We start from the raw sequence: 24,827 nt of genomic DNA, 5'->3' as shown, positions 1-24,827 counted from the left end.
ATTATCTTTTTATTAGTACTTTTTGGATTAGTAAATATGAAATCACACCACATACGATACAGAGCATTCAGCATTATGCTCATTTGGAATCTAAGAATGACCAGGTCCAGTGAGTCTCCTCTGCTCTCAGTATCCAACAGAGAGAGACATCCTTCTTCCAAACCCAAGTCCTCCAGGACTCCAAGGGCTTTCCCAGCACTGCACCTTGCCATATTACTACAATTCAAATCAAAGTTACAAAATGGATAATAGAGAACAAAGTTTAAAAATCATAGCTGGGCTAATATCTGTGTAAAGAATCCCTCTCACAGGAGACCACTGGATACAATAAGCAAACAAATAAAAAGAACACATAATAGGCTTCACTCCCACTTAGCAAATTACTGCTCATAAATGGTACCTGCTTATACCTAGGCTGCTCTAGTTAACTCATCTGCAAACTGAGCCATGTTGCAGGTCTTTAGTAATAACAGCCACCTAAAAACATACCAGAATCAAGCTAAATCAGCTCTAGAAATTAGTCACATGCATTCTTTCCTGCAAGGATGTGGTCACTTTAACACCTGACAGAGCCATAATGCTACAGCACCACATGATCCAGGAAAATAGGCCTGGATGTCACCACCCTCCTGGGGTTGTAAAACCAGAAGACAGACAGGGCCAACTTGGCAAGAAATAGGAATGGGGACAAAATAGGCAATTTTCTCTACTCCTTGATTTCAATTAAAGTGCCAGAAGAGACTGACAATGTCTGAATAAAATTTCAGAGCAGGGTCCAATATCCAAAAAGCTTTACAAAAGCACCTGAACCTAGCAGTGCTGATGGTGTCTCAAAGCCAGTGCTCAGCTGAAAGGGTGATGGTCATGATACGAGGTGTACTCAGGGTGCATCTAGACTAGGGTAATTTGCACCAGTGTAGCACTGACGTATTTACAGTGGGGCAGACCCTTAGTGTGGACACAATGCACTTCTACAAAATAGAGTTGGCATTAATGCAGCTTATCCCAATCAAGTTCCAGGGTAAGCTGCAGTGGTGCAAACCCTATTTTATACCACTGCACAGCATCTACTCTAAGGGGGTTGCAATGTGTAGCCACACGGGTGTGAAGCAGCCAAGCAGAAGCAAAGCCTCAGTAAGGGGAATGTATGGAAAGAAACCTCACAACTCTGACCGGCGCTAAGAGAGAGAGACCCACCTGACCCATCATCATCCTGACCTCTCCTTCTAAAGCATCAGATCGCCCAGAAGACTGGCAGTGACTTTGAACTAGGGTCAGAAACAGCACCAATGAGTCTTTCAAACCAAGCAGAGACCTCTGATGCATTGACAGTTGACAGAGACAGTGCTGCTGTAGCACCAGATTACATTGCCATTGACAGAGGTGGCTCTGGGCATTTTGCCGCCCCAAGCACGGCAGGCAGGCTGCCTTCAGCGGCTTGCCTGCGGGAGGTCCCCGGTCCCGCGAATTCGGCGGCAGCCTGCAGGAGGTCCGCCGAAGCCACAGGACCAGCGGACCCTCTGCAGGCATGCCGCCGAAGGCAGCCTGCCTGCCGCCCTCATGGCGACCGGCAGAGCACCCCCCGCGGCTTGCCGCCCCAAGCACGCGCTTGGCGTGCTGGTGCCTGGAGCCGCCCCTGGCCATTGAGGGCAGTAGGGTCTTTGACATCTGATGCCTGGTTTACACTTAAAAGGTAGATCGACCTAGCTATGGAGCTCAGGGGTGTGAAAAATTCCTGAGCACCTCTGAGCACTATGGTTAGGCCATCCTAAACTCCAGTGTAGACATGGCTTGGCAGATGGAAGAATTCCTCCATCAACCTAGCTCCCTCCGGGACCAATCCCTGTACCACGTGCATCTGTCCATATGCTGCATATGTTTTGACTTCCTCTATCTTATTTCTACATTTCTAACTTAATTGTCCCTTGCTATCTAGTTCATAGTAAATAGTTCCTGTTCTCCCTCTTCTCTTAGCTGGCTCTGACATTCTGTCTTTTTTAACCTACTAACCTATTTACTTATCTTATTTAGCACAAATGTCCTGTTTTGAGCCTGATGATTCATTACCTTCCTAATGCTACCTTCCAAAGAATGGGGCCTTCCCCTCCATGTATTAATCACTCATGTCAGGTTTCAGCCACACTCCCTCTCGGGGAGGTGGACTACCTCCCACATTGACAGAAAAACCCTTTCCATTGATGTCAGAAGCGTCTACATTATGATGCTACAGTGGTGTAGTTGCAGCCATGCCATTGTAGTGTCCATAGCATAGACTAAGAGTACACACTTTTGACTACAACGTAGATGTAATCATAGCTGAGCTTGCTTTGAACTAGCTCAAATGAAATAATGAAGCCCCAGCAGCACAGGCTAGCTGCTTGAGTACATACCTAGTGTCCCCAGGTGTGGTTGTACAGCCTGGGTGGTTCTGGTTTCACTGCTAGTGAGATTAAAGCTAGCTCAGGTATGTCTACCCACACGGCAATGTAAAATACCCTAGGGCATGTGATTTTTATACAGAGTCATAACAACCTCAACTTTGGCTCAGTCTAGCCAGATGGGAGGTGACACAGTTTTTGTCCCAACGCCAGAGGCCTGATTCTCATTTATGCTAAGCCCTGCTCTGGCAGAGTAAGGAGGCCTGAAAGCGGGTGCATACCCTTAAAGGTCCCTTTAGACTGTCCGAACAGTGTAACGGGGTCTTGGTATAAATGAGAAACAGGCCAGGGTCTCTGTTATTGCTTATAAATGAACTCTGCTCACCCTGTATTTTGTGTAGGTTTGTTTGCTAGAAAAGCCATCCACAATCTCCTATTAAAATGTGGTATGCTATATATTCACAAGGCCCTGCTTTCACGACAGCTGGGGCTTTTTCTAGATATTGCTTTTGCATTCTCTATACAGTTTTACACGGCTCATTCCTATTCTCATGTGATTTATAGAGAGACGAGTCAGGTGGAAGGAGCAACTGGCAACAGCCTCTGATCTGCTGCAAAATTCTTTTACTCCTCTGGATCGACATGGGTTCTGGGGACCATCTTCAGAATGATTGGCTTCTTGGGTTGCAAAAAACCCTTCGTGTCCAGCACCAGAGGGATCTTCACCATTAGTAGAGAAAAATCAAAAGAAAGCCAGTGAATGCAGAGATCTATAAAGGGACACAGCAGACATTATACCCCTCTCAGGATTTTCTGACAAAAGCCCAATACTCTGGGAACAACTAAGGGCATGTTGTCTACACGTCGGTATGGGGTTTTGATTCCCAGCTTGAGCAGACATACAGGCACTAGCTGTCATCAAGCAAGCATGCAAAAAATAGAACATAGCCATGGCAGTGTGAACCATGGCTAACTGCCCTGAGTACATACCTAGGGTCTCTGACGGACACGCACTCAGAGCAGCTACACACGATTTTTAGCTTGCTAGCTCAGAGAGTGCTTGATCTGCCAGCTCCATGTGTGGACATACCCTATGAAGCACCCATTTAGGGTGATCAGATAGCAAGTATGAAAAATCAGGACCGGGGAGTGGGGGTAATAGGTGCCTATATAAGAAAAAGTCCCGAATATCAGGACTCTCCCTATAAAATCAGAACATCTGGTCATGCTACACCCATTCATGTCTCACACCCTTTGCTTTGCATTTTTCTGACCCACTTTATGAGCCCGCTGTTGCCGAATATGTTGTTACAGGTCCAGTGAGAAGGGTGCAGTACAGGTATAATGTTCTCCAGTAGCAGGACCAATATTGCCTTCAATTCTGGCCCCTCAAGATATTGATATATTGGGAGGAGCTCAAAGGAGAACCACACAACTGATGAGGGAGCTGGACATACAAGGAAAGGTTTCACGAGGTAAATCTTGGCTGAGGAATGACCAACCAGGGACATGGTAGCAGTCTGTTAATAGCTGATAAGTGTAAACACTAAGGTGGGAGAGGTATTGTGTATGACATGTAGGAGTAATGGAACAAAACGAAGAAAGGATTATCAGACTGAATAGCCGGAGAAACTTCCTGTCAGTGAGATGCACCAGGCTGTGGAACTGTCTGTCCCAGGGACAGGGTGGAAGCATCAAACCCAGGGGCGGCTCTAGCTTTTTGGCCGCCCCAAGCAGTCATGCGCGGGAGGTGCCCCGGAGCCGCGGGAGCAGCGGACCTCCCGCGGACATGACTGCAGAGGGACCGCTGGTCCCGCGTGGCTCGGCTGGACCTCCCGCGGCTGCGGACGGCTTGCGGGTCCGGCGGCTCCGCTTGAGCTGCCGCAGTCATGCCTGCGGGCGGTCCAGCCGAGCCGCGGGACGAGCGCCCCCTCCGCAGTCATGCCTGCGGCAGGTCCGCTCGTCCCGGGGCTCCGGTGGACCTCCCGCAGGCATGACTGCGGCAGGTCCGCCGACCCAGCCTGCCACCCCCCCCGGCAGCAGGGGCGCCCCCTAGATTTGGCCGCCCTAGGCACCAGCTTGTTTTGCTGGTGCCTAGAGCTGCCCCTGATCAAACCATGAGGCTTTTAAAACTAGTCTGGATAGAACAGCAAAGGATGTAGTGCTGGGAACAGTCTTGCACTTGCAGAGGATGAGCAGAGATGGTCTATTTCCCTCTCTAGCTCTTAGGGAATTTAATGCTGCTGAGATTCACCAGGACAAGCAGGATACCCAGCATCCTCTTTCCCAACAAGACAACATGAATACATCAACAATGCAACAGGTTGCTTCAGGCTTCATACGGGCTCATGCCACGAATCCTGAGTAACCTCCTGATGCCTAAGTTTGGCTTTCAGGACAGCCTGCATCACTGAGCCCAAGGGGAAAGTAGCTTCTTTGAGTATATATTTTGGAGTGGTGTTTTGGTGGGAAAGCTGGAGGAGCTACATAAAGCTACTGGCATTAGTGATATGATACATATTTAGCTAGTCTTCCTCTAATTAAATTAAACAGATCCATTTCAGGACTAGAAAAGTGTCTTTAGACTCAGGGGAGGCCGGGTAGGTCAGTGGATTGTTAATGGACTGCTACAGTCTTTCACCTCCAAGTTAACAGTTCAGTTACAGCTCAGGTCAGTAGAGTTTAGAGCTGAGCATTCACAGCCAAGAAAAACTTCTGCAAATATCTGTTTGATTTTTAAAACAAATCTGGTTTGAGCATGTTCATGGCCATTGGGCTCATCTTCCCTCAGCAAACAAGCTCGTGGACAATGACGTCCTTGGAAACGGCACATTTTATGGGAGCGCTGTAGAATATTCACAGAAAGCAAATTTAGAATTTGAAATTGCAAGAACCTGCCCTGAAAACCTAAGAATAATGCTCACTTAGCCTGGGAACTGAACAACTTCTCCCAAAGCAGTTACAGACAAAGATCTTGCAGCAGGGATTATTTGACATATACTTTCAAATAGCAAATTGCACCTACTTTATGTCAAATATAAATAGCACCATCTGCTATTCGGAGTGCTTTGCTCAATCAGTACATGTATGAATCTGAAGCCCAAGCAAGACTGAGGACATACTGACAGGAGGAAGGAGGTACCGTAGTTTGAAGAATTTGCCTCGTCTATATAAGATCTCCCAATATCGAAGGGCCTAAGCCCTGACCACTAGGCAACACTTCCCATGAGCAAAGACCATCACAGGTAGTAAAACACAAGATACAGATACAAAGCTGGATTCTCACCAAGGTGTCTTTGCAGGTTCTGAAGGAAAATCTTTGCAACAGCACAATCATGGCCACTTTCAGGCTGAGAAGAGCAAACCTCATTCCAATGCAGTTCCTGGGACCAGCTCCAAAGGGCAGGAAAATGTAGGGGTCAATGCTCTCTCTGTTCTCTTTACTGAACCTGGTTCCAATCAGAGAAATGAAGAAACGAGTTAGGAGAAACTACTGTCTCAGGACCTGTCCTCTTTGTTGGATTTGGCATGCTCAGGGGATTGGGAGGAGGCAAAGGCCTGCTTTGCATATTTCAATCAGAACTCATCTATTTCCCATGTTCCTCCATCACTATACAACACCCTCCCCCATCACTTCCATGCTGGTGCCTAAAATTTGCTATACATCTCCAGGGACTTCAAATGAGCAGGAAGTCCTAGAATATATTAGTGATTTCAGAGTAACTCTGTTCTCAGAACTCAAGTTGAAATCCTTCTCGTCCCAGAAACTAAACCCAGAGTCCATATCACAAAAAACAGCTCTAGATCTTCTTCTTATATCAAGTAAATGGACAAACAGAGCAGGGTCTCTCCCTGTCTGGTCTGTACAAAAGCTAGCTTTTGAGACATGCTGCTCAGAAGAGAAGAGAGATTCTTTCTTTGTGCTGCAAACTGGACAGGATCAGTGAAATAAAACAGCTTTACCAGTGAAACATTTCAATATTCCTAAATCAAAATGACAACTTATATTTTTATAGCACTTTCCATTCCAAAGTACTTCACAGATTTAAATGGATCTACAAACGAGGTAAGGCTCACTATAATCACCATTGAACTAGAGTCTCTGGGGTAGAATGGAGCAGCTGTTTAATGGCATACAACAACACTACACAAATGGTAAGACTAGGAAGTGAAGAAGAATACTATCTCTAACTGTAATGGGGAAATGTAGGCAAGGTAGATTATAATATCCCAGGCTGGAATTTAGCTAGAATACCCGTACTCTTATGAAAAGCAGCACGGGAACATTAATCACCACAAGTGGACAAAATGTCAATTTTACACTTCATCTGAACCAACAGTTCCTCCAGAAGGCCAGCACTCTAGCTTGAGTCTGAAGTACAGGTGCAGTGCTGACCCAGAGGAACGTGTTCCACCTACTTAATTCCCAACACTGCTTCCCAGAGCGCGCACACACACAATGTCAGGTGTTCCTTGGAGCTCGCCCAACCAACTGCTGAGATGGCCCTACCATGCCTAGCTTGGGAGAGCTGTTTGGAGCACATCACAAAAAAGCTAAGTTGACTTCAGAGGAACTTGCGCGGAACTTCTAGTTCTTTAGTCATTTTTACGTTATTAATGGAAAAGGATCATGCTCATCTCTAATGGTGTCCCCTCCTCAGTGGTGCTATCTGCCATCAGTTGTACCACTTGCCAGCCATGTATCTGATACTAGAGCAGAGTTAGCCACCTAGCACAGTTCTCATAACTGTGTGTAAATCCGGTTGGGTAATTACATTTCATCTGTCTAAGATGCCTCATGCAGTTTCAGCTGAACATGTTTTTCTTCACATCTCCTAAACTTTGGCCTGGTGCTGCCACGCACTGTTAAACAGCTGCTCTGTTTCACCCCAGAGGTGGGTGCATTTCAATGACTGAGGATTAGTGTGCAATAGTTTGTAGAGTTCGGGCTCTTTGCATGAACACTGCTATAGAAATGTCAGCTCTTAATATCATTATTGAGAGAGAGAATTATTCCTGGCTCTCTGTGCCAACTCAGAATGGCTGCTGGGCCTTTTGCAATCCAGTGAGGGTTAGGCCACCTAATTCCATCAGATTCTTGCCTCATTTCTCAAGGTCTGACCCATCAGTAATTCCTGAGCAGGGAACATTTCATAACGTGAACTGGAAAATTAAATTTTATTTTCTACACCTCTTTGCCCTTCCATTGCTGATCTGCATGGCACTGTGCCAGTCACCCTATTGCTCTTGCTTTAATGTCTGGCCATAAACCCCTCAGTGTTATAGCTGCTGAACACCAGTTTCAGTGTCATTTTCTTCAATACAGTTAATTAAATTCCATGCACAGTTTATGGATGTAGATCATAAAACTCCCCGCGCGGCAACGCTAGGACTGGATGTCAGACATTAATAAATGCCTCATTCAAATGTTATAGTCACGCTTCCCCCACTTTCGCTGCCATTTTCACGCACAGACATCAGGAGGAAGCAGCAGGTCTTCCCCCACCCTGGCCCTTACCTCTCGGGCCTGAACTCTTCTGGCTCTGGCCAGTGTTCCGGGTCCTGATGCAGCACGTAGGCTGGGATCATTGTCACGGTGCCTTTTGGAATGGTCACTCCATTTATCTCAATGCTTTTCTTGCAGACTCTTTCAATCCGCCCACCTGCGGGGAAGAGCCTGAGGGTTTCATTCACCACCATGTCGAGATACTCCATCTGCAGGATGGCGTCGTAGGTGGGAGCAGCCTGGGGAGGGAATGGCAGAGGGAAACAGATTTTCAAGTACAGAGGAGGCCATCTGAGGGCTTGCCTGGCTGTGTATATGCACAATAGCCACGCTAAACAGATCGGGATGACGATGGGACCCAGGGCAAATCGTCATGTCCACCTCTAGCATGAGGCTGAGGTACTGGTACAGTGCTGACCCAGAGGGCTGCTACTTTAAATACTGCAGCATCGGGATGCCAGTGGTTAAACTGGGGCTAGTTAGGCCCTGTCTTGCAGATGGGGGCTCAATGAGGCTCCTGTATCCAAGTTCCCCTTCAGTAGCCTCTGCTTGTGTCATCCAATCCAGAGGTTGTCTAAGATGGACACCAGGGAATGACCTCAATCCTCACTCTTGGTCCTGTCCCGCCATTCCAGGTGCCCCCTGGCACAGACAGGCAGGTCGCACAAGGGAACTTCCATAGACGTCTCTGCTCCCTGATTCACCCAGATGCTATCGAAAGACTGGGAGGCTATGGCCAAAGGAAGCCTGTGTCACAATGGTGCATGGTGTAGGATTGACAGGCCTGGTGGGGGAAACCTCCTATGCACAGAACAGGTGCTCCGCCTTCCACCCAGGTTGAGCTCAGCCCCCACCCAGCAGCAACCGGAGTGCGTCTGCTGGACACAGAGCACTGCAAACCCCTCTGACCTTGTTGGGAAGAGCGGCATCAATCTCCTCCTGCAGTCTCTGCTGCACATCAGGGTGAGTGGCCAGGTTATATGAGAGGAAGTTGAGGGTGGAGCTAGTGGTCTCATAACCAGCTAAGATAAAGACAAGGGCCTGCGCCATAATCTCCTTGTCAGACAGAGCTGGAAAAAGAGGAATGAAAGCACACAGGGAGAGTGAAGCCTCCCTTCTATACCCTGTCCAGCTCAGACGAGAGCCCTATCCAGGTATCCATTTACTACAGTTCCTTTCCTGATCATTTAACCACAACAGCGAAAGGTCCATTTGACGTGGGTTAACCCCTCTAGACTCCAAGCAACAGCAGCAAGTGGTGGACTTGACTCCTCTCTCACCCTGGTGTAAATCAGGAGTAACTCCATTAAAATCAACTGAGTCACATCCACGTCTTTGAGACGGGAAACAGGCCCATTGAGTTTATTTGCTGCAACACAGCAGCCTGAAGAGCAGGTGCAGGAGAGACCCTGCTCTGGAGAGGGTTTGCGGAACTGCACTCCTGCTCCACAGTGGGTTTGAAAATATAAGAACATACTAGAGCTATTCATAGGTGGACAGATGTCTGAAACTCTCCCCTAGGCTCTCAGGTGAGCTGCCAGCTCCTGAGGAAAGGTCTGGACTGTGCTAAGCACGCTGGCAGCGCTCTGCAATAATTATTATTTAACAATTCTACTGCAACAGTGTCAGAGGCCACAGTCAGGATTGGGGCCCCATCGTGCAAGGTGCTGTACAAACACCTGCCCCAAAGAGCTTACAAACTAAGGAGAGGGATAAAATAAAACTAGGTACAAATGTTACTTATATGACACACATTTTTATACTTTATTATGCACTGTTTTAAAATAGAACCACCACGTCTGAACTCTCTTCGATTACTGTAGTGGGGTGGTTACCTGGCTCCTGAAATAAGAAGAGTGAGAACAGCTGGGGGAAGCAGCCACAGCTGTGGCCAGTTCAATTAGGGCCCAGCTGGCCCTGATAAGAGGGCTGGGGACCGCAAGCTGGAAGAGTCTCTCTCCAGCCCTGGAGGGAGACAGGCCTGGCTGCCAGGGAGCAAGGTACCTGAACTGGAGCAGTGAAGTCCTACAGAGGTACTGAGGCAGGAGAGATACAGCCAGGGGATAGGCAGAGGCAGTTGGTCCGACCCCCTTGCCAGTGTTGAGTGGCCATTACAGACTGCAGTCTGCCCCAGTGAGCGGGGGCTAAAGGACGACTGGCAGTAGCCACTGAGGCCAGGTGGGTGTAGCGGGCTGGGGATTCTCCTGGGAGGGGAGACTCAGAGTGGGGGTACTGCAGCGGGCAGAACCCCAGAGTAAGGGGCACCGGGGGCTGGGAGGGACACAGGGGCCCTCTGGCAGGCGAGACACCGGCCTGCAGAGGGCTCTCCGGGCTGGACAAGAACTAATTCCCAAGACGACCAGCAGGAGGGCCGTGCTGGTGAGTTGTCGCTTCACTACAATTACCCTTGGCCTCCATTTTACTGCTGGCTGAGTTTCTTATATAGGCTCTTGACGAATGACATACAGGAAGGCAGAGTAGTTCCATGTGCAGAGGAAGACAGGATGAAAAGAGCGAAGGAATGACAGACAGGCGAGTGATCAAGGCTAATGTCTTTGGTAGAGTATGGGAGGACGTGGGAAGAGACAAGGGCAGAGAAGTAAGGAGATATATATTTATCTTTTAATTATAGCAACTAGGAGCACCTAGGGCCAAATCCTAAGTCATTTGCCCTGCTGGCTTTGACTCAGATTTCACACCGATAAATCTCCAGTGAGGTTGATTAAGTGCCTTGGGATTTGCCCCTAGTTCATTAGGTTTGATTCTATTCCTTTTCATATGCAGCACACATCATTACTGTCCTGATTCTCAAGAGTGCTGAGAATCAACAACTCCCATTGGCTTCAGTAGGGATTGTGGGTGCTCAGCATCTCTGAAACTCCAGCTGTTGGTGTTCAATTTCCTTTCTCTATTTCTGAGAGAGATCCAGATCACAGCATGCATTTCTGGAAAGCACAGAACTTTGGCGGGGGTGGCAGGGGAGGAATTTCGGGTCATCCTACTGACGTGTACTAAAACCCTGCCCCTCCAAAACTCTATATGAAACATCCCAGCTAGTGGCTGGGAGGAGAAGGGGCCTGCAGCCTTACCTTTATAGGAGTGTGTCTTCTCATTAGGTTCAGAGCTGCCATCTGAGCTCTGTGAGTCAACCATCAGCTGCAGGAAATCCACCCGGACCTGGGGATGGAAGGACAGAGTCAAGGCAGATCTACAGCACAAATGAAGGTGTGCTTGCCATGCAGGTGGCATGCCCGTGCTAGCTTTAATCTAGCTAGCACAGGTAACAATAGTAGTAAGGACACAGTGGCATGGACTTCTGCGCAGGCTAGCACCCTGAGTACATACCCAGGGTTCCCTGCACGCTTGCACTGTGGCCGCTAGCCTGCACTGAAGCCCATGCTGCCACATCTCTACGGGTACCCATGCTAACTAAATTAAAGCTAGTGTGGGCTGTGCTCATCTGCACATGCACCCTCAGAGGAGCCATGGGTGGATTGAAAGGTTAGTCCAGCACAGGCTTCCCCTCTGATGTTTCAGCTTTAGTTTCTCCGTCGGTCCAGCAGCATAAGGAGGATCCGAGGAAGACCTCAGAGCATGGTGGCTAGGAGGCTCCTTAAGGTGCAGGCTGGAGACCCATTTTGAGCAAGGGGATGATTTTCTTCTCATGGAAGCCTGAGCAGGACACTTTTCCAGTCTCACCCAAATTTGGCAAACTGAGAGCTAGTATGGAGTGTCGCCTCTGGGGACAGGCTCAGAAACCTTCCCCACACAGGGTATGTCTACACTGGAGCTGGAGGTGCAATTTCCAGCAGGAGGAGACATACTTGCGCTAGTTCCAATCGCGTTAGTGTGCTAAAAATAGAACCATAGCTGCAGCAGCATGAGCAGTGGGAGGGACTAGCCACCTGAGAACGTACCTGGAGTCTTGGATAGAATTCTACTTGGGGTGCTTAGCCCTTCCTGCTGCTTGTGCTGTTGCAGCCACACTTCTAATTTTAGCATGCAAGCTCAATTGGAGCTGGCATGGGTCTGTTTCCTGGAGCTGGAAATGACATCTCCATCTCCAGCGTAGTCATACTCTCAGAGTGAGCGCATGCATGATAAGGAAGACGAGGTGGGCCAGACTGACCGAGTGGTCATTCTTCTGCCGCTCCTTCTTGATGCGCTTGATGATGTTGAGGAAAAAATCCAGGAAGGCCGAGGGAAACAGACTCACGTTCATCTTATCCAGCACTGGAGTGAGGAAGGGGAACATCACTGGAAAGGAAAGAAACACAACAGTTCCCCTCACTGTTATCAGGCGCAGCTCAGCAACGAGGGGCTGCAGTGAGACATGAGCTCCAAGGCACAGCAGGAGAGGGAGCCGGGTCTAGGCAACTCGTCAAGAACAACTAGCCTGCCAAATCACATTTGTCCCCAGTGCTTCTGGCTCTAATGACAATGGGTGACTCCCAATTTACTTCACCTAGTTCAGACGCCCGGTCAAGAGGGATAACAGGAGCCCACAGTTGTGGGGTGGGTGGGAATTTCACTTGAGAATCTATTGACTTTTACCCCTCTATTTAGCCAACTGTGGTGCCCCATTCAGTGTAGATGTCCTGCCAAGGGAATAAAAGTTCTCCATCTTTCCTCTGCATCCAGTTATTTTGCCTGGGTACTGCAGACTGAGGTGGCCAAAAGAATGGGGGACAATCTCTCTATATAAGTATCTTTACAAACCTGCTTGGGGGCCTGATCCTACAAGGGGCTGAGCACCTCCTGAAAAGTGAAGGGGACCCTGAAATCCCAAAGGAGCTGATGGGAGATAGGGTACACAGGCCCTAAGGTACTAATCCAGGAATCTGAGTCTTTAGGTGTGAAGGATCCTCATACCTACTGAGAGGAGCAGTGGGCTAAAGAAATTGAATGAGAGATACTTCTTGATGTAGGCGACAAGGGGGTCGTTGGGGTTGTTCATAGAGTCTATGTTCACACTAAATGAAGTGCTGGCCACCACATCCAAGCTGTAGGCGCCGAAGATGCTGAGGAGAGAGGTGGAGAAAATGAATGCCAGGAACTGTGCAGGACCAGGAGATCCTCCCAGGGAGGATCCTCAGCACAGAGAACTTTCCCTGCTCAAGGACTCAATACCCCCAAAAGCCTGGCACCTTGGACCTATCAAAATCGAGTCCTTGCCCCAGTTTGGGTATGCACAGGACACATTTCCCCAGTTTTTGCCAGTTCCCTTTATGACTAAATTGCCCTCAATCTCTCTCTCTGAGCTCAGCACACTGGACGGTAGGTGGATGGAGCTGAACTGCAGTACAGGGTAGCAAAGAACGTGCTCTAAATTCCATCAGCATTTGAGAGCAAGTACCTGTCATCTGTAAAAGCGACTGATAAAATTACCTTAAAATGCCTTTTCCCCTTCTGCAGTTTGTCATGCTCCTGGGATAGGCCTGATTTCTCCCATCCCCAACAAGACTCTGCCCCTTCCCTCCCTCCCACAACAGCAGTAGAGTGACAAAACCACAGAAGTGTAGTGACTAGTACTGGTCTGGTCTGATCCGGGCAGAGAGAGGCAGCGCGCAACTGAGAAACGTGCCAGGAGCAGGACTGTTATGGAGATTGTCTCCATGTCACATCTCAAGAACGGTGGGGGAGAAAAGTGGGTACGTGGAAATATCTTTAGGGACCTGGTTCCTATTGTGGAAGCACCAGAATATCCATGTGCATTTTAAATAAAAGTAAACACATCTTTCCAGGGTGATGGGCACTTTCTCGAGTGGAAGACGCTGTGTGAAGGCTGCCATGGCCTCTCCAACTCGGCTATGCTTCACAGAGGTGAAATGCAGCATGCTTAGGGTAAGCTAGAGCCAAACCAAACTCTGCGGCTGTGCTACCTTATGAACTCCAAGACTTGCTCCCCGCACCTCTTGTGAACACAGGCTCTTTCCTGCCAGCCCAACAAAGCCACTCACCTCTTCATTTCCAGGGACTCGTCGTTATCCACTTTCTTCTGGATGTTTTTCACTAAAATCTCTCCATAGCGATTCATGATAGGAAACATCTGAAATGCAAACCAACGCACGAGGCATTGCAGACGCCTACTGGTTCCTGAGGCAGGGTCACCACTAGGTAACTCAGCACTGCTATGTGCTGGCAGTCCCCTAATAATCAACACTCTGGTTTGAGGGGGGCATCATTACAGCCAGGGCTCAGACGTGGTTGGGGGAAAAAACACGGTTGCTCTTATCTCTGTAGTTGGTCCACAGAATCATCTGAGTGTGAACTAAAAAGGGGTCCCCCCCCACAACACACCCAGCTTCCCCTCCAGAAAGCACCACATGGTGCACAGGCCAGTGGAGTGCTGTCCATCAGTGACACAGGTAGATTCTGTAGCCGTCTGCACTGAAGGGAGAGCATAGATGAAAAGGATTGAGAAACCCATGTAGTCCAGCTCCTGGCTACAGTGTGGAAAGGGAGACGGATGTTCTTTGGCACGAGCGGTCAAGCACCCATCCCTAGTGCTGGGCCAATGTTTTTTTTCTGGTTTGGGGGCAATTCCCAAAAATCAGGAGAAGGGGAAAAAACTGTTTTGGGTCAAACTGAAAATGTGGTTTTTTTTAATTTTTGGCAAACCAAACATTTGAAAAATATTTCATTTTGGGTTGATCAAAATGTTTCATTTTGACAAAATCAAATTGTTTCATTTCTATTTTCACCATTTGTAGACTTAAAAAAAAAGGAAAGGAAGCTTTTAAAGGAAAAGTCATTTCAAACAAAAAAATCAACACATTTCAAAAATGTCAAAACAAAACGGCTAGACTTTTTTAGGATTGTATTTTGGATTATTTTATAGTCTCCCTACTTCTCTATTGTTTATCTGTAGGGTCTCTGATGCTTTAATTGTTTCCATCTGTTGAATAACTAATTTTGCAAGATTTAAATCAACTAAGGTGGTGGGGTGTGATTGGTTAAAGAATTGTTTCGTAATGGGCTGTGATTAGTGAAAACTACTGCTTGGTAGTACTTTAGTTCAAAATAACTGGTTATGGTACAGTTAAGCAGGACTCAAGCTTCACTATATAAACTAGGGTCCAAAAGGAAGTTCTTTGGAACCTAACTGCAGGTCGCAGCCCAAAATCAGAGCTGCCAGATCTCAACTCCCTGCCCATTATATCATGCAGAAGCTGGAGCCCCAGAGGACCTGACCCTGACTGGGCAGCAGGAAAAATTCATCTGCCTTATTGGGAGTGGTGAGCATTATATGCTTAGTGTGTAGGGTGACCAGATGTCCCGATTTTATAGGGACGGTCCTGATTTTGGGGGCTTTTTCTTATATAGGCACCTATTATGCCCCCACTCCCTGTCCTGATTTTTGACACTTGCTATCTGGTCACCCTATTAGTGTGTGTATTCGGTTTTGGTAACTGTTAATAAATCGAGGTTAAGGATATTACCGTGTAAGGCTCTCACAAGTAAAAGGCCCCACAAACCCTCAGAAGAATACTCCCTGAGCCTAAGAACTGGGTAAGGGCGGGGTGACTATATTAACCCCTTGAGCCCACGGAAGAGGAAAGGTGGGGTGCTCTACAGTGTGTGGGTAACAAGCCGTGGCGAGGAGAGTGACAGGAGGGGCTGGCTGATAGAGTATGTACCTATTATCTCAGATGGGCACGTACTTGGGGTGGCTAATCTGTCTTGCCACCCATGCTCCCACGGTCATGCTCTATTTTTAGCATGCTAGCGGGATCACAGCTGGCAGGAATATGTCTCCTCGAGCTGGGAATCACACCCCCACCGCTCCGACTGCAGATCTACCCATTGTGCTGCCTTCCTCTTTGTGAAGAGGGATCAGCAAGAAGAAATCTCAGGTCAATGGTGGGATCCTCGGCTACAGATTGCGATACCCTAGTATGGCAAATCTTGGAAAGAGAATGTACCCATTTCATTCCCCAGAGGTCAGTTCCTTACTCTCAGTAAGGATGAGAGGCCATGATGAGGGGCAGACTGGGGAAAAATCCACCACCCTCACCCTGACTGAAAAAACATCATGTTGTGGAAATGCACATAAGGATGGATGCTTTAGGGAGAGGCCCGTTTGGCAAATGAGGATGGCAAGGGGATGAGTGGGACAGCAAGATGATTTTCCAGGTGGCTCTGTATTCAGGCAGCAAACCCCAATAGCTTTCAAGCCACTGACCCAAACTGGAACTATTAATGTAATCTGGACTTCACCTCCTTTAGCTTCCCGCTGGTGAATGTCGGAGAGAGCACAGTGCGAATCCTCTTCCACTGCTCATCTGTGGCTATTGTAAGGGCAGACTCCAAATCTCCACTTAGACCAAAGACCTAGAGGGGGAGAATCAAGCAAAAGGTACCTGCTTATACCGTGCATTATGGTAGGATTTCAACCAGTACCTTCACATGGTCGTCCTGAACCCGGAACTCTGACTGTGCCCACAACGCCTCAGCAATGGAACCCCTGCTGCCTGCACCAGGAAACTCCGGGATCAGGCCCATTATCATACTACTGCAATATGGAAGCAAAGGCCTTGCCCTGCCTGGTGGGTGAAGCAATGAATTATATGCAATCCTACAGTATATTTGAACTGAAGCACTCCAAACATCCACCAACCTGGCCTCTGAGGTCAGTATCATTACCTTTGTTTTATAAATGGGGAAACTGAGGCACAGAGCTGGGACGTGACTTGCCCACGGTCACACAGCGAGTCAATGGCAGAGCCGGGAATAGAACACAGGTGTCCTGCCTCCCAGGCCTGTCCTGGGAGCAGCCTGTGTTACTGAAAGGTTGCATTGCTCTGAGAAAACCTTGCCTTCCCACCACACACATGCTGCATAGGAAAGCCCTATACTGGATACCTACCCGACGATTGGTAAAGACGGTATAGCACTCTTTCACCAGGATGGTTTTGATGATTACAGGGTCCAGAATAGCCAGGACTGGCTGCCTGCCATCAAAAAATCTAGGCCAAAGAGAAACTCTGAATCAGTCCTTTGTTTGTGTCAGAGCAGGAGTATCTTGGTTTAGTTATGAATAAATAATCATCCATACTAATTTACAATGCCAATATCAACGGGCCTCAGTTCTCCCCATCCCGCTCCCTCAAGCTCCCCTAAAACCTGTCAAAAGGGATAAGATTCTGAAATTGTTTTATTACTCAGTAAATAGAAGAAATGAGGGTGGAGGAATAGTTCCCAGCATTGATATCTAGCTTTTCTAGCAAAAATCTGCACTGCTGCCAACAGCATTGCCAAAGTGGGGTGTTTGGGCAGGGGGATGCTGATTCACTGTATTGATTCATTGAGTCTGTGCTGTCTGATCTCTCTCTGTTTCCCTCGCTGCTACCATTCCCTCATTGGTTAATAAATCCACCCAGATTAGCCCAAATGGAAGAAAAATGGATTTCTCTGCACAGCGTCTCAGACAAGCAGAGGGGAAAAAACCCAAACATCTGCAGCGTCTGTTATTTAATCAAAGTATGTAGAAAAACATTAAAATCCAAAGCTTGGGCCCAGGGGCGGGAGAGCTGGGAGTGCATGTGCACGTCTCAGATTTCACAAATCTCAAGCACTTTTATCTTTTAAAAATGTTTTGAGCTCATGAAACTTTTCAGAGTTTTGTGCAACAATTTCCCTCCGAGAGGATCCTAAGGGAAATGTGATGAGAGAGCTTCCTGTGTTTCTGGCCACACGAAACCTGCACTGTGAAAGAGGCAGTCAGGACTAAAGGTAGCTCATGCCCTGATTGTAGGAGGAGCAGATAAACAAGATAAAAACCTGCAGCAGCAGCCACCCTGGGCCACACAGAATGGCAACTTCAAAGGCTCCAGGCTCATTTGGGGATCTAGAAGCCATGATTTCTGTGTGGGCTGTAAAGCTGGGGAAAGGCGGTCTCCCTTCCTTAGCTGGGAAGGCTTATTTGGAGCACAGGGGTAAGGTCTGGACCGTACTGAGTGGAGGTGCCATTCTCAGGGCCGACGAGAGGGGTGGGGAAGCCGGTACAAATTACCAGGGCCCAGCTTCCCCGGCTTCGTTGGCCCTGTTTAGCCAGTCTGCCCTTGCTGGGGGGGCCCGAAATTTTTTTTTATCGGGGCCCGAACCCGCTCTTGGCAACCCTGTTTCTCTCAGGTTTAGGTGAAAGGGGAAGCACTCCACAGACACAAATGGCATCTCTGAAAGTGCTGCTGCTGAGGAACAAGGGAGAGCACAGAGAGAGGCAGTTTGTGCCTCCCTGGGATACCCAGCACAGGCTACAGGAGCCCTGAGGGCCACTCAAATTTGTGTCTTACTACAATGACCTCTATGGGGATTGGCAGGGGAGTTGAATCTTCCAGGAGCAGGCCGGACCCAGCCATGCCTCCTCCAACCCTTGCTATGCCCCCCCCATATCCCACAACGCCCCTGTGATTGTAGAGGGGCAGCTCTGCCTAGCTGTCAGAGCCACGTATAGGGGCTCCCTGTGCTGGAGGTATTCCTGGCGGGCCTCATGCCTGCCCTACAGGCTAGCTGGCACAAGGGGCTGTAGTGCCGTGTCTAATCTGGCCCAGAGGGGGTAGGACTGGGCTATTTACTAAGCTGCTGTGCAAACAAAAGTTCAGAGCACTACAACCCCAACCGGAAACAAAGGGCGAGAGAAGAGGGTAATGGGGTGAAAGGGTTAAAGGCCAGTTGGGCACATTTACTCCACCTGGGCAATAATCATATCCTAGCTTGTCAGCCAGAGAGGACGGGGCTGAAAATGGATGGGGTGGTTACGCAACAGACACCTGGGCCTTATAAACAGGCTGCGAGAGTTCAGGCAAGCAGGCTCCTGCAAAGGGCACTGTTAGGCTACGTCTACGCAGCAAAGAAAAACCTGCGGCTGGCCCGTGCCAGCTGACCAGGGCTGGCTCTGTGACCCTCCCACACTGGAGGGTCCTAGAGTCTGGGCTCCAGCCCGAGCCTGGATGTCTACACAGCAATGAAACAGCCCCGTGACCCCGAGTTGGCTGGCCCGGGTTTTTCTTCGCTGTGTAGACGTACCCATAGTGGCTAGAGGCCTCAGGGAGGCTAAGGTTGGGTGGGACAGAGCTGGAGAAAGGCCGTGGGGATTGAGCACAGTTCTCTGGGACTTTGGACTGCACTTGGATATTTATTATTATTGGGACTAGTCACTTCTCAGCTGGAGGGGCTGAATGGTGCCCAAAGACAGCCAGCCTGCCAGGGGTGCTAAAGATGAAAACCCCTGCATCATTGCACCCTGACACAAGGGGGAAGTCTCGAGATGAGCACTCCCCATTACAAAGAGCCTTTGAGAAACAAAGTGGAAGACCTCAGTGGGCTCCAGCAGCCTCTGTCATATTTTCAGCACAGAGGAACTGAGACTAGTGAACCTGAGTTTCCCCTGTGATCTAGCCTACCACAGCAGGAATTAAAATGCCAAGACAGAGCATTATATGGAGAAAAAGAGGTTGCAATGACCAATTGCCCTTTGAAAGGGTGTAATCATTATGTTTTGGGGCTTCCCAGATCTCACCATGAATTAGGGATTTTATTCAGTGGAAAACTCACCCCCAAATTTTACCATATTTCTGGAAACACTTCTTGTCAAAATCCAGAATTCCCTGCCAGAGAGAGAGAGAGGGGTTAGATGTCTGCAGGTAAACAGTGAGCAAAGGAGGGCCGCAGCTTGGATTTCTCCATAGCAAACCAGAAATAAATGGCAGAGATGGGTCAGGTGGGCAGAAGGGAAAGGTGGGCTGCCCTGACAAGCAGATACGTCTTTACTGCCAACAAGGGTGTGTTCTGAAGTTGAGTTAGCTAACACACCTTTTTTTCTGCAGGGAAGACAACCCCTTAGTGTGAATCCAACCACCTGGCGTAAAGGCACCACTTACGGTGACCATCTTTGTTGGATGGAAATAAGGGAAACCACATGAAAAAAGGGTCAATGCTTTATTTTAAGGGGCATTTTAGGGACAAGCCATTTCCCGTGGCATACGGTGTATCTTTCTCCCAAGCGAACATCTCTCCTGCCCTCAGGTGTAAAGCGTAATTATCAAGGTAACGTTTGGAATGACACGGGCAGTGAAGCAGGCTGGCTGTTCTGAGTACAATCCCACTCGAGACCTTGGGTGAGTACTTGGGCAGTTAGGCCAGGCTGCTGTGGGTACACTGCTATTTTCAGCACCCTGGCTCAATTGAAGCTAGAGCATTTACGTCTACCTGAGCTGGAATTACACCTCCAGCAGCTGTGCAGACGTACCTGAGAGAAGCTTGGTCTTGGCAGGGACTGGTGCTGGCCTCTCTTCAGTAGCTAGGGCAAACCATGACCACACAGGAGGCCAGACTCATGAAGAGCCATGGCACTTTGTCCCTTAACAAGCAGGGCTGGGAACATTGTGGACAGGATTTGAGCTTTTGGTTTCCAAAGGTCCCTAGCTGCTGCAGGGCTGCACCAAGAGTGGGGGAGGAGAAACTAGGGAGGAAAACAGGTGGCTGAGAATAAAGAGGTGGGTGAAACATATCACCAACTTCGCTCATCTCAGCCAGCGCCTGGTGGCAGTGTCTTACACCTCCTGAGGCTGTATCTTCTCAAAAGATCCCAAAGTACTTTACAAGCCCCACTGGAAAGCAGCCCCTCCAGAGCCACACACAGCATGCTGCAAAATAGTGAAGGGAGGGGAAATCCTAGCCAAGGACTCCAGGGCTAATTGCTGGGCTTGCAAGAAGGCCCGTGAGACCTTTAATGTCCACGCTGAGCAGGCAGGACTTAGAGTTTTAAGGCTTCATCTGAAATGACTGAGTATAGAGCCCACATCTGGATCGGGTGGAGACGCAAGAACCCAGGATTGAATAATGCTTCCTCCTCTTTAAAAAACCCCCAATCAAATGGTTGTCTTAGGGTAGGTCTGCACCACATTGCCCATATCTATGCCAGCATAGCCCCATCATAGAGATGCAGCTTATACCGATGGGAGGGCTTTTTCTGTTGGGGCAGCAACACCACCTCCCAGACTACATTGATTGAAGCATTCTTCCCTGGACACAGCTGCATCTACACGGGTGGTTAGGCAGGTGTAACTATGTCAGTTGGGGGTGCGGATTTTTCACACCCCTGACTGGTGTAGCTATTCAGATAGACCAGGGTTTAGCAATGGTGAATTAGGAACCACAGTACAGACTTGACATCAATTCCTCTCTCCTAAAGTTCTGAAGCCAAGTTGCTCCCATGGTTGGGGTACAATTCTCCTCTCTAAGGGCACATCTACACGGGAACACTCAGGAAAGAAAAATTAACTTACCCTAAAGTCACCTAAAGGGGTGACTTTAAAGTGCATTATTTAAAACACATTAAACCCCTCTGTCGATGTTCTTCATTCAGAGTAAAGTGGCCTGTAAGGAACTTCAGATTCATGCCTTGAGTTAATTCAGCTTAACTGTCCTGACTGTCCCCATGAAGACATGCCCTGAGTCTCCTATAGACACCTGGTTTAGACCCCTATTAAACCTTTGCACAGGAGCAAGGCAGAGACACCCCCCACCCTACAACCCCAGGTTAGTTAAGAGCCATTCTCCTCTGAATGGGCAGAAAGCACAAACTCCCACCACTCACATTCCGGTATTCGTGGAACGTTCCGATGAAAGGCAGAGGCCTTGGCCCAGGAATACCCAGCTTCTTAAAGAATCGGTATGGCCAGATCCCATAACTGCGAGGCAAACAGAGAGCAAATACATGAGCGACAGGTCATTTATATGTGAATGGCCCCGTGCTGATGGTTTAAACAGCTGTCACCGTCACTTAGGTACTGCTGAAATAATGGAGAGAGAACGCAGGGACGAAGGAGCAGGGATTTGTCTAGTTGTCTCTCTCTAATGGGAAGGGGATAAGTGTATTGCAGTCGCATTTACCTTCTTGTGCCATTCTCCATATGGCAAAATCCTCTCCACCCAACTAAAGCCCAGAGAGTCATACTCCATGCAGCTGGCGTGAGGGGAGAGGAAATCTACCCCCAGTCTAGGGCTAGGGTGAGAGACAGCTGCTGTTCCTGTCCATGGACTGGAACGTGGCCGCATTCCCAGCCCTTCAGTGCTAGTCATGCAGGATGCAGTAGCCACAGGATCAGCATAAAAAAGCCCATGCATGGCTTTCTGACTGGTACTATAAGGGGCCAATGCAGAGGCTCTTACTCTGGCTTTCAGCTGTTCACAGATCAGCTTCCAGCCCCTATGTGCTTACCCTATGCAAGAGCTGAACCGTGTGGAGAGCCTTGCAGCAGCTCTCTGTGTCACAGATGACTGTCACCTGCAGTGCTCAGCAAAGAGTCAGCTTCCAGCTGGTCTCAATCGTCTGCCTTAGCTTCCTTGCCACGTTACTCCACGTGGCCTCCTACATGTGGTAGCGCGGGTGTTTCAAACTGAGGTCAGAAGGCTCCGACAAAGCAGCATAAAGTCACTGCCCAAAGCGTAGCAGTTCCAGCAGGGACTCTGCAGTTTGGAGCTGCTGCCCTTATCTTTTTTATAAGGGCACAAAGTGTGTTCCATTGCCAGCGTGTAACGGATGCAGAATCGGAATCCCCAGCAGGTACGGAGGATTTGGAAACCTGCACCAATGTGCCTGATGCTGGGACATGACACCTTCTTGCTGGATAAGGGTGAGCTGGAAAGCTCCCAGATGTGCCATGCTGATGGGCATGAGAACCCGGTGAGTGGATGTGCCCATCTCTGTTCCCTGGGCTTATGCTGCCTTAGCTCAGTGAAGCAGCATGAAAGACCTGAATGGGGCATTGCTTCATGTGCAAGAAGCATGTAGATTTTATTTCAATACAGTAGAACAGGTGGTTGTTGCTGTTTTGGAAACACCATCTTTCCCTCCCCTAACAGAGCCAGGAGAGAAGCCAGAGGAGCTCCAGGCCTCAGGCCTGGAGGGGAGGCCAGCACTTACAAACATGGCTGTAAGGTTAGCCACCCAAACCTTCCCCTCTCCTGGGGGACCTACTTTAGGCACCGAAGGGTCTGTCTACACTGCAATTAAAAATCCACAGCTGGCCAGTGCCAGCTGACTCAGGCTAAGGGGCTGTTGAACTGCGGTGTAGACATTTGGGCTCAGGCTGCAGCCCGAGCTCTGGGACCCTCTCACCTTGCAGGATCCTAGAGCCCAGGCTCCAGCCCATGCCGGAACATCCACACTGCAATTAACCAGTCCTTTAGCCCGAGCCAGCTGGCACAGGGCAGCTGCGGGTGTCTAATAGCAGTGTAGACACAGCCTTGGCCCGAGCACTTTGGCCTGTGTCTCTTGACCAAAGCCCCAGACGGAGTCAGTATCCAAGCTGGGATTGGTCCCTCACCACTAGACCTCACCGCCTCTCATATTTTGGGCTGTCCCCCTTTGTAATTAGAGGTCATGCTGCCTGCTGCCTGCTGCACTATGGCTAGCAAGGAGCTTGCAAGCCACTAGTGCATTAGGTACATTTCTAAGGTCTGGTCTACACACCTACAACGTAGGTTGACCTAGCTATGTCGCTCAGGGGTGTGAAAAAGTCACACACCCCCGAGAGACATAGTTAAGCCAACCTAAGCCCCAAGGTAGACGGCGGAAAAAATTCTTCAGCTGCCACCTTTCGAACGGGTGGATTCACTGAATTGATGGAAAAGCCCCTTCTGTTGCTGTCACAAGTGGTCCCTGTGGAAAGAGTGAGAGACGTTATCTTTTTCTAAACTGAAAGTCAGGTTCTGTCTTTATATTTATAGGCCAACCCAAACTGGGGAGTTGAAGGCGGGAGGTGCTGTGCCCACAGGATTGCGGGACGAAATAGACCAGCTCTGCTTCGCAGTAAACAAGATGCGAGCCAGAGCGTCTTCTGCCGAGTTTCTTTGGCAAAAGGCGTTCCCCCTCCTTAGGGTGACCAGATGTCCCGATTTTATAGGGACAGTCCCGATTGTGGGCTCTTTTTCTTATATAGGCGCCTATTACCCCCCACCCCGTCCTGATTTTTCACATTTGCTGTCTGGTCACCCTACCCCTCCTCTGTGTATTATCCTCTCCCCCTGTTTCTCTTTTCTCCACCCGTAGAGTCCAGTGGAGTCCAGTGAAGGCCATGTCCTTCATTGTTAGGAAGGCCAGTCCCTCTTCTCTGCTGAATGTCCATTATTTTCCTGGTCTGTTTCTCCCCTAAATTCTCTCAAAGGCCTTGCAAGTACTGGTCAAACACCACGGAAGATCCCCTGTTAGAGGCAGGGTTCTACTTACAGCATCAAGAGGCTCATGAAGGCAATGAGTAAAAGCCAGGTTTCTAGGGATAAACTCGGAAGGAAATTCATCTCGACTCCCTGCCTGCTCCAAGCGAACAACTCTCAGCTCCAAAGAGGCTTCTCTGCTATTTAAAGTTTTTCAGCCTTCCAGCCGAGTACAGCAGTTTCTCTGCAAGGGATGTTCCTGGTCACATGACTTAGTAGGCTGTTATTTACTCTCGTTGCTCGATCTTTAACCCTCAAATGGACGTCTCCCTGGAGTGCCTGTGACAACTGTATCTGCTTTCTTTTTGCATCACTTCCCTCAGTATCCTCTGAGCGCGGAGGTGCCTTAGCAAAGCCTATTGGCCTGTAGCCAACCTACCTGTCAGATCCCTCATGCTGCCTCCCCTTTTTCCTAAGCTTAGGGTGACCGGATGTCCTGTTTTTATAGGGACAGTCCCGTTTTGAGAACTTTTTCTTATATAGGCGCCTATTACACCCCCCGCCCCCCATCCCGTTTTTTCACAGTTGCTATCTGGTCACCCTACCTAAGCTAGAGAGGTGCCCTGTGCTGGAGTCTTGAAATGCAGCCCCCGGCCACCTCATTGCTCTGACTACAGGGGGAGGGCAAACCAGTCAGCAACAGTGAACTGACCCATTTCTGTTCATCTACCCCCGTGGATAGGAACACCTAGGTGAGTGGGGGAGGGGACTGGAGGGTTCTA

The 24,827-nt window shown here is 49.0% G+C and overlaps 1 protein-coding gene across 1 annotated transcript; it reads right to left on the bottom strand.

Annotated features, from left to right (window-relative positions):
• Positions 1 to 1,519: 1,519 nt before the first annotated feature.
• Positions 1,520 to 24,302, bottom strand: LOC123344010 (cytochrome P450 3A24-like). The gene is made up of 13 exons (XM_044979702.1): positions 24,119 to 24,302; positions 21,485 to 21,578; positions 19,441 to 19,493; positions 16,754 to 16,853; positions 16,105 to 16,218; positions 13,845 to 13,933; positions 12,757 to 12,905; positions 12,014 to 12,141; positions 10,974 to 11,061; positions 8,794 to 8,954; positions 7,897 to 8,123; positions 5,665 to 5,827; positions 1,520 to 3,098 (listed from the first exon to the last, which is right to left on the bottom strand). The coding sequence occupies exons 1-13, from the start codon at positions 24,187 to 24,189 to the stop codon at positions 3,003 to 3,005; spliced, it is 1,533 nt and encodes a 510-aa protein (XP_044835637.1). The 5' UTR covers positions 24,190 to 24,302; the 3' UTR covers positions 1,520 to 3,002.
• Between the last annotated feature and the right edge of the window lie 525 nt (positions 24,303 to 24,827).

The sequence above is a fragment of the Mauremys mutica genome, chromosome 11 (genome assembly GCF_020497125.1).
Source record: "Mauremys mutica isolate MM-2020 ecotype Southern chromosome 11, ASM2049712v1, whole genome shotgun sequence".
Lineage (NCBI taxonomy): Eukaryota > Metazoa > Chordata > Testudines > Geoemydidae > Mauremys > Mauremys mutica.
The sequence above is the reverse complement of the archived record's forward strand: the minus strand, read 5'-3'. Positions and strand labels throughout refer to the sequence as shown.

Coding starts and splice junctions, on each gene's coding strand:
- LOC123344010 (XM_044979702.1), bottom strand. CDS start 24,189: ATGAATTTCCTTCCGAGTTTATCCCTAGAAACCTGGCTTTTACTCATT. Junction 16,219..16,753: donor CCGTCTTTACCAATCGTCGG/GTAGGTATCCAG, acceptor CTCCCCCTCTAG/GTCTTTGGTCTAAGTGGAGA. Junction 8,955..10,973: donor GAAGACACACTCCTATAAAG/GTAAGGCTGCAG, acceptor CTCTTTTTCCAG/CTCTGTCTGACAAGGAGATT.